This window comes from Eschrichtius robustus, chromosome 3 (assembly GCF_028021215.1).
Source record: "Eschrichtius robustus isolate mEscRob2 chromosome 3, mEscRob2.pri, whole genome shotgun sequence".
Classification (NCBI taxonomy): Eukaryota; Metazoa; Chordata; class Mammalia; order Artiodactyla; family Eschrichtiidae; genus Eschrichtius; species Eschrichtius robustus.
Window position 1 is genome coordinate 17798677 of NC_090826.1, and position 9318 is coordinate 17807994.

The window sequence follows — 9318 nt, forward strand, 5'->3', positions numbered from 1 at the left end:
CCAGCTCCCCCAGGTGACTCTGACCCAGGGAACTACTGCTTTGGTTCAACTCCTCCCTCTTTTTTACAGATGGGGAGTAGAGCTCTTTTTTACAGAGCTGGGAGTAGAACCCAAGTCCCCTGCCTCCGCTCATAGTGGCCTCTCCTGATGAAAGTCTGGGGCAGGGAGAGAGTTGGCAATGATATGGGGGGGGGGGTCACAGTGGGAGAACCTGGCTGGGGTTCTTGGCTCGCCCACAAGAGCAGTGATCTTGGCCCCCAGACGGAGATGAAGGCACCTATTCCCCTTTCCCCTGGGAGGCAGAGACAAGCATCCCCTTCAGCCCACATCTTCCTACCAAGATAGGCTTCCCAGTGAGCCAGGAAGAGTGGGGAGAATAGTCACCCACAGGCTGTGTGACCTCTGTAGGCTGCCAGATAAAATACAGGATGAATAATTTTTTTAGTATATCCTATGCATAGTGTTGTTTATCTAAAATTCAAATTGTACTGGGCATCCTGTATTTTTATTTGTTAAATCTGGCGGCTCTAGACCCATGAGCAAGTCACTTTACCTCTCTGAGCCTTAGTTTCTTCATCTTTAAAAATGAACCAAAATACTACCCTGTAAGGATACTGTGTAAATTAAGTGAGATGATATATGTAAAACGCTTGGCACAGGGGAGGTAAATTTGTGAAGCTGGCAAATCTTGCCTTCAGAGTCCCCATACCCAATACTTTTATCTCCTCCATTCCTCTCTCCCTTTCAGAGTTCCTATTTTAGACCCCCGATCTGCAGGATGCCAGTGAACATCTTCAGAAAGGTACCTGCTGTGGTGGAAATAACACTACCACTTACTGGCTGTGTGACCTGTGGGGATTGTTTACCCTCTCTGATCCTCATCTGTAAAAATGGCTTGTCATAGTACTACCTCCCTGGGGTTGTGATGATGAAATTTTTAGATAGTGTATTAAGCACTAGTACTAAGCCTAGCAGTAGGGCTCACTAAGTAGAGCCCATTAACGTCTTGCAAATGCACTAAGACACAACTTTAATTGTAAAACATCCCAGAGAAGGCAAAGCTTACCCCATGGAAAGAATGAGTAAAAGTGGAATTGCAGGCCAAGCGACGGGCAAATGAGGGAGGTCATTTCTGCGTGGCAAGTTGGGGGCGGTGGTGGAGGAGGATAGGGGGAAGAAGGGTGGCGGGGGGGATTTAAAGGTGGGGGTAGGGTGGGGCTTTCCCCTGGCTACTCCCCTTGCATCTATGTGAGCTCCTCTGAAGCTCGCATTATCCAGGCCTTCTGGGTGCCGCGTTTCCTGGCTGTGGAGTCCAGGCAGCCCTCAGGACCCGGGGCCCATCCCCCACCAGGCAGAGGACTGTCCTCCTTGCTGGCTCTCACAGCCTGCACTGTTTGTTTTCCAAACTCTCTCCTAATCCTCTTAATCTTTTTACATCTCATCTGCCTGCATGCCTGGTGGCTTCCATTAGCACCTTTCCAGCTCGACCTGCGATCTGTGATCTACACGTTGGGAATTTCTCCCAGAGCGGCTCCACCTGGCCCCTTGCAGTCTTGGCTGCTTCCTCCTGGGCAGCCAGGATGCTGGTCTCCAGCTGTGGCCAGCTGTTAGGGGAGCTTGTCTTCTTCGTATTTTTCTTACTCTCCCCGCAAAATCATTTGTGCTGTGTTTGGTCTTCTTTTTACATTTTTCCCCGCAAACTTCTCAACTGGTCTCCGTGCATGCCCCCCTGAGCAGCAGGTGGGAATTTTGCTAAGTGCCTCCTGCCACATGCCAGGTTCAAGCCACACTGATCAGAAACCTTGTCCCAGTCCAAGGGGTCACTGCCATTCCCCAGACACAGGAGTTCTCTCGTGCAAGAGCAAAAGGGAGGCAGATGCTGGATTTGAACCCACGCTGCCTCCGTCTCCACAATAAATCATTTCTTGTTCTACAGTGCCCTCCGTTTTTCATAAAACAATCCCCCAAAGCTCTTTTATCTGCTGAGAGAGGCAAAGAATAAAGAACATGCACTGAAAACGTGTAGCAGTTTCTGACAGCTCCCTCCCCAATTCCCAAACATCCCCCCCCCAAAAAAAACCCTGATCTTTTGGGTGGAGGGAAGGTGAATGGAAGGAGAGATTCAGAAGGCCCCAGAGGAGGGGAAGGATTTCACAAGAAAGCCAAGATTAAGACAATCTCCATAATAAAGAGCCGGGAAAAGGAGAACAAGCGGATCGGGTAGAGGGTCCAGGAGGTTTGTGTTTTTGAGGGAGAGGGAGTGGAAGAGGGAGGTGGGGGGCAGTGGATGGGAGAGGAAGGAGTATCCACGTCAACTCCATGTCCCCTTCTTGGTGTTCAAACAGTACAACAGGGATTTGAGCACATCCGTTCACAGGGTGGCACAAGGAGGAGGGTTGTACGCGAATGTTCTCAGCAGCTCTCTTCATCATTATCGAAAATATCCACGAACAGGAGAAGGGCTACACGAAGTGCACCGCATGCACGCAATGGAGTACTACTCAGCAATAAAACCGAACCGACACGAGCAATAAGACAGCTGAATCTCACAAGCATGTGAAATGAAAGAAGCCAGACACAAAAGACACACACTGAACAATTCTATTTACGTGAAGTTCAAGAACAGGCAGAAATAACCCATGGTGAGAGAAGTCGAAACGCTGGTCACATTGCGGGGAGGGGGGAGTACAGTTGTCCCTCAGTATCTGCAGGGGATTGGTTCCAGGACACCCCTGTATCCCCTCGGAGACCCAAATCCAAGGATGTTCAAGTCCCTTCTATAAAATGGAGAAGTATTTGCATATAACCTACCCACATCCTCCCCTATACCATAAATCCTTTCTAGATTACTTATAATACCTAATACAATGTAAATGCTATGTAGATAGTTGTAAATACTATGTAAATAGTTGCCAGCGCAAGGCAAATTCAAGTTTTGCTTTTTGGGAACTCTGGAATTTTTTTCAAATATTTTTGATCCGCGGTTGGTGGAATCTGTGGATGCAGAACCCTCGGACACTGAGGGCTGATTGTACTACAAGGGGCACGAGAAAACTTGCTGGGGTGATGGAAATGTTCAGTATTTTGATCTGGGTGGTGGTAAAGGATATCTTCATTTACATGAGAAGCCATTGAACAGGGCACTTAAGATTTGTGCATTTTACCGTATGTAAATTATACCTCAATGTTTTTTGATTAAAAGAAAGGAATACAAGAACTTCAGAGTTACATTATATGCACATTTGACTATCTGTATTTTGCCTAGTAAAATTCAGAGTGAGAAAGAGCTAATGATACCAATGAAAATAAGGTAAGGGACGCTGCCCATCACTCCAGACCCTCAAGGAGCCTATTCTGGACCGTTTTCCTGCGGTCCCCACGTCTGCCTCAAATCCAGAGCCTCTCGTGGTCTAAATGCCTCACCACTGAGTACAACTCTAAACCTTAAATATTGAATTTCTTTCTTTTTTTTTTGAAATAGGAGGTATATATTAGCCAACTGATATGCAATTGAAGAACAAGAAATTGTTCTGATGTCAAAGCTAAAAGTGACAGCATAGAAGTATCCGGAAATGGTAATACAGTCTCCAACATGGCGCTTTCCTAAGAATTTCTTCCAAGGGTAATACTGACCATTTACAATTATTGCCTTATAGGCTGATTTTGGACCCCAGCCCTTGAGTGAGATGTGACTCCACCATAAGGAATTTGAGTAATTTAGAAATTATTTTTCTGGTTATTCCTTAGACCCTTGGCTATACTGTGGGATGGGGCCCCTGGATCCTGACCTCACAAGCATGACAAGGGGTTTCCTCTCATCCCTATATCTCCTGCCTCCCCTCCAAGAGCCTGAGCTCTGGAGAAAAGGAAGAGAAAGCCATCCCCTCTGATTGAAGGTGTCCCAGCTGTGACATTCACAGGGCTATTGCCAACCCATTACTTTTCACATTAATGATATGTTTATTACTATCGATGTCTTTTATTTCTTGGGAAGTGTTTATACTCTTGTAACAGCCTGATAAGTGAAATCATCCAACACTTGGAAATAAGGCAAATAGATAACTGGTGTCCTTTCAAAGTCAAATTCGAGTAGTGTCTAACAAGCCTTCCTAAGGATCATCTGACACTCCAGGGGAATGTCACTTTGCTTGACTTATTACTTACTATTGATTAGGGCCCAGGCTCTATAAAGATAGCTGTTAGCTGGTACAAAACTGATAAGTTGCCAATTATTTTTGTCTGGTAGAGATGCAAATGATTTCTTTCTAATACAGAAGATAGCCCCAACGTTAGGATTTTATTGCCCTATAGAACATTAACCAGTTTTGTATGTAACTTAGCAACCTTATGAATATTCCAGAATTCTTGGTTTTTTGGTTATTGTTGTTTTTGTTTTTACTGAATCTTTTTTACCATATATAGGTATATATAAATTTTTTTCTCATATCCTTCATTGCACTAGCTTTGTTCCTTCATTTATAAGCTACAAAGAAAATTCACATGAGCTCACTATGTATTTCTATATGAATTGTGTATTTAATATTTTGAAAACTACATTTTGAGAAGCCTTTCACAGTATTTGTTTTTCCCTCATGCCACCTCTGCCGTTCTCTGCTTCCCACCACTCTCTCATCTTGAGAAAGTGAGGCTCAGAGAGGTTAGGTAACTTGCCCAAGGTCACACAGATATTATTCATAATGATGACTTATTTTAATGTGGTGTTTGACAGTGTAAACTTCCTCATATATTCATATAATCTCTTGGCAGCTCACCGAGGGGACTGTATCATCCCCATTTTACAGATAAAGAAACTGAGGTCTGGAAAAGTGATGTGGCTTGCCCAAGGTCATAGAGAAATTCTAGTTCCCCTAAGCCCCTGAATCCTGGGGAGCAGTAGAGGGTCTGGCAGGAGGAGCTCTGGGTCCCCACCCTTAAACCAGAGCATCCCCGTCTAGATTTGTTGTATATATATTGTATGTCACACAAGATTGCAAATGAAAAAGGAGTCCCAAAGGCTTGAAAACCCTGGCCCTAGACTGTCTTCACCTGCCCAGGTACAATAGCCCTCCCTCTTCTCCTCCTCCTCTTCCTCTCCTCCTCCCTCTGGAAAGCAAAACAAAACATCAACAACGACAAAAAACATGGTCATGGGAAGAAACAGAAAGACATGGTCAGCCCAGGCCTGAACACATTGGTCTCCAGTCTGGAGGAGACAGAATCACTCAATCTAAAGAAAAACATTCTCCGGGTCCAGGCTGTCAATGACAAAGTGAGCTGTGCTGACAGGTAGTGAGCACCCCGTCAGTGAGAGTGAGTAAGGCTAGATGATCCATCCAAATGTTAACAGCAATTCTCTAGATGGGCTTTTGTCGCTGATTTTTAAATGTTGATAAAAGCTAATTATTAAGTGGTCACCATGTGTCCACTGTTTTGTATATGTATTATGTCATTAAAACTTTATAATATTCGACAAGGTAGAATCTGTTGTTTCCAATTTACGAACAAACAAACTGAGACCCCAGGAGGTCAAGTATCTTTCCAAGGACATGCAGCTAGGAAGTGGCAGGTCTAGGAAGTTGATTACTGAGCTTCCCATTACTACTGCACTGTTCTTCTTTCTTCTGTATTTCTGTATTTCCAAGCTTTGGCAATGAATACATGCTGCTTTCATAATCATGAAAAAGTCTTACAAGTTACTGATTTTGTAAAGGTTCCTTCTGCCCTGATGTTCTAGGCCTCTATGGGTCTCACAGCCCTGCCCAGTATCCCCACCACGGCCCCCCCGGCAGACTCCCGGCTTGCTGTCCCTGTCCCCACACCATCTGTGGCTGGGGTAGGATGTCCCATGTCCCAGTCTTGCTGAGGTCTGCTCAAAATGTCCCTTGCAGGCCTGTGACCCTAGGGCAACACTGGGGGCAGTTCCAGGGAAGGAGAAAGGGAAGTGGGAAGGGATGTGAAAGTTGGCCACAGGCCAGCACCGCCCTGCTGGCTGTCCCACAGGGGTCCCTGGGTGAAGGGACGGGAGTATCCAGTGCGTGGACGACCAGACGCAGGTGAGGCCAGCGCTTGACAGGGAGGGAGCTGTAAAGTTCAGGGAACCAGGAGGGGTGGCCCAGGAGGCTGGACCGGGCAGGGAGGGAGGGAGAGCTCTGCTGGCTGGTTCTGTACCAGGACAGTGTTTCGGGGGTGGGGGGGTGGGGGGAAACGACCCTGATCTAGGACCCAGAATGAGTGAGTGGGGGGACCTTAACTCCAGGGGCTTGGGGGAGGGGGGAGGTAGTGACAGACCCATCAGCTGTAACCAAAGTTCCTGGGTCCTGCCCGCCCGCCCCCAAAACAGAAGAAGCTGGGTAAAGGCTGTGGGTGTCAGAGCCCAGCAGAGGGGTCCCACGAAGGGATAGTGGGTGGCAGTCAGCCCTCTGTCCTCCAGTGGGTGCTGAAAGGGGCCGAGTGTGTGGAGGAGGGAGCAGATGTGTGTGTCAGGTGTTTGTGAATTCAGGTATCTATGCGCAGCTCTGCCATCTGGGTGAGAGGGTGTAAATTAAACGGGGAGCAGGCACTCAATAAATATTTGTTCAGTCATCTGTAGGAGTGTATGACTGTGTGTGTCCAGGTGAGTGCGGGGAGGGGGGCATGTCAGTTTGGGTGTCAGTTTGTGTGTCCAGGAGTGTGTGGTGGACTTTTGACTTTGCTTATTGTGTCGTGTAGGTGCGTGAGCAAAAAGCTGTGTTCGTGTGTCTGAGTGTGTAACTATATGGGTATGTTCAGTTGCATGTGTGTATCTGTGTGAGTTTGTGGTTCTGTGTGTGCGTTTGGGGTCCCTGGAGCTGGATGGAGGGTGGACATTGAAGGCCCTCGAGGAGGTGTGTGTGCAATGGTCGGGGAGATGATATATATAGATAGACAGAATTGGGCGGGGTTGGGGGGTTCAAGTGTGGGTGTTGGGTGTGCGTGAGTGTGTGATGTCCAGCCTGCCCAGGCCCTGCCCGTGTCTCCACAGTGACACCATGGAAGCCCCCTGGGGCTGGCTGGTGATCAGTGTGCTGGCCATATCCCTGGCCTCTTCGGTGACCCAGGACGTTTGCCGAGCACAGGATGGGAGGGACGGGGCCGCAGGAATACCCGGCCGACCCGGACGGCCAGGCCTCAAGGGGGAGCGAGGGGAGCAGGGTAAGCCCTCCCTCTGGACCCCAGCCCCTCATCCCTGGGCTTCGCCTGGCCACCAGGGTGGAGGCTTGGGACGGCACTGAGAAACAGGAGTCCACCTGGGCCCACACATGAAGCCTCTCCAGTCTGCACTTGGTCCCAGGGGCTGAGGGGGGCCTATCCTTCTTCCAAGGCCATGTCCACAGGCCCCAGTGGCCTCTCTGTATCCCCTTTACTGCCCGGGTCCTCTTTCTTTGGCCTCACCTTCCTCCTCTGGACAGTGGGTCACTGCAAGCAATGAATATGAAAGGTCCCAAAGCTGTGTTCAGTCCTTGGCCTTTGTTCAGTTACCAGAAAGATTAATGCCCTTGGCTTTAGACTCAGGAGCCCTTGTCTTGCTGTGTGACCTTGAGCGACTTACTGATCCTCTCTGAGACTCAGTTTCCTCATCTGTAAAATGGAGAAATAACCCCACCTAGCACATCGAGAGGGATCAATTCATGGCAACTATCTTTTTTGCTTCCAGCTTCCCCACAACTCTGTCCCTGCTTCCCCCTTCCCTGCCCCTTCAGGCTTCAGAAACTCTCATGTTCTAGAAAAAAAGGCTAAGGGTGAAGGGAAAGGGAGGAGGGCACGACCAGAGCAGGAAAGGAAAGTCTCATGTAATCGCCCTGAGCCTCCCAGTCCATAGCAGACCAGAAAGATCTGCATGGGCATTTGCAAACCATCTGCACACAGGCATCCTACATGTAGTCCCTGAACCTGAAGAAGTCAAGGTCAGTGCCCTGGGGGGAGTGTGGAGTGCAAGGCTGTGGGCAGGAGTACCATGAAGCCAGTGGACTGCTTTTCCCAGAACCTGACACTCCCAAGTGCCTGCTCACATTTCTCTCCATTTTACAGATAAAGAAGCTGAGGCTCAGAGAGGTTGAGACACGTGCCCAAGGTCACACACAGCCAGTCAGAATCAATGTCTTGAAGGCCCAGACACTCCCCCTATCCTCTATCCCACAGCCGTCCGGGGTCCCAGCCACCTCCCTGAGGTCTGGAGGACACTAGACCAATTGGGACTCTCACTCCCAATCTGGCCTTTCTCCCCACAGGGGCCCCTGGTATCCGGACAGGCGTCCGTGGCCTTAAAGGAGACCAGGGAGAGCCTGGGCCCCCTGGAAAACCTGGCAGAATGGGCTACCCAGGGCCCAGCGGCCCCCTGGGGCCCCCTGGCCTCCCAGGGTTGAAGGGCATCAAGGGCAACCCAGGAAACGTCCAGGACCAGCTGCAGCCGGCCTTCTCGGCCGTGAGACGGAACCCTCCGATGGGCGGCAACGTGGTCATCTTTGACACGGTCATCACCAACCAGGACAGCCCATACCAGAGCCACTCGGGCCGGTTCATCTGCACTGTGCCGGGTTACTACTACTTCACCTTCCAGGTGGTGTCCAAGTGGGACATCTGCCTGTCCATCGTGTCCTTTGGCAGGGGCCAAGTCCAGCATTCCTTGGGCTTCTGTGACACCAACAGCAAAGGAATCTTCCAGGTGGTGTCCGGTGGTACGGTGTTCCAGCTCCAGCAGGGAGACCAGGTCTGGATTGAAAAAGACCCCAATAAGGGCCGCATTTACCAGGGTTCAGAGGCCGACAGCATCTTTAGCGGCTTCCTCATCTTCCCATCCACCTGAGCCCCTCCCCACCATGGCCTCCGCTTCCTGCTCTGTGACCCTGGCCCACTCACTCCACCTTTCTGGTGTCTATGCACTACTCTGTAAAGTCGGGGTGCTGTTGCTTTAGCTGCCTGAAGGAAGATCATTTCTTGGAACTCTTCCTGGAATAAATACCTGAGTCCATGTCTGCTGACCTTGAAGTTCAGTTGCTACCCTGGTCATTGGGAGGGAGGCTTAAGAACGACAACAATTATTGAGTGCTTACAGGCCAGGCCTGCATTTAATATTTTACAATAAATATTTAGCAGGTCCTGGGAGCCTCATCGACCTGGGCTCAAATCCTGGGCCACCATTTACTTACTAGTTGTACAATTATGTGCATTTTATGTTACTTCAGTGAATCTCAGTTTCCTTATCTGTAAAGTGGGAATACTAATGGCACCTTCCTCAAAGGGTTGTTGGGAGGATTAAATGACTTAATATATGAAAATTACAGAGGAGTGCCTCGTGCATAG

General features: G+C 49.1%; 1 protein-coding gene across 1 annotated transcript; it reads left to right on the top strand.

Annotated features, from left to right (window-relative positions):
- The first annotated feature begins 6001 nt into the window (after positions 1–6001).
- C1QA (complement C1q A chain) lies at positions 6002–9057 on the top strand. Its single transcript, XM_068537772.1, has 3 exons — positions 6002–6053; positions 7001–7170; positions 8247–9057. The coding sequence occupies exons 2-3, from the start codon at positions 7008–7010 to the stop codon at positions 8819–8821; spliced, it is 738 nt and encodes a 245-aa protein (XP_068393873.1). The 5' UTR covers positions 6002–6053; positions 7001–7007; the 3' UTR covers positions 8822–9057.
- Positions 9058–9318: the final 261 nt, after the last annotated feature.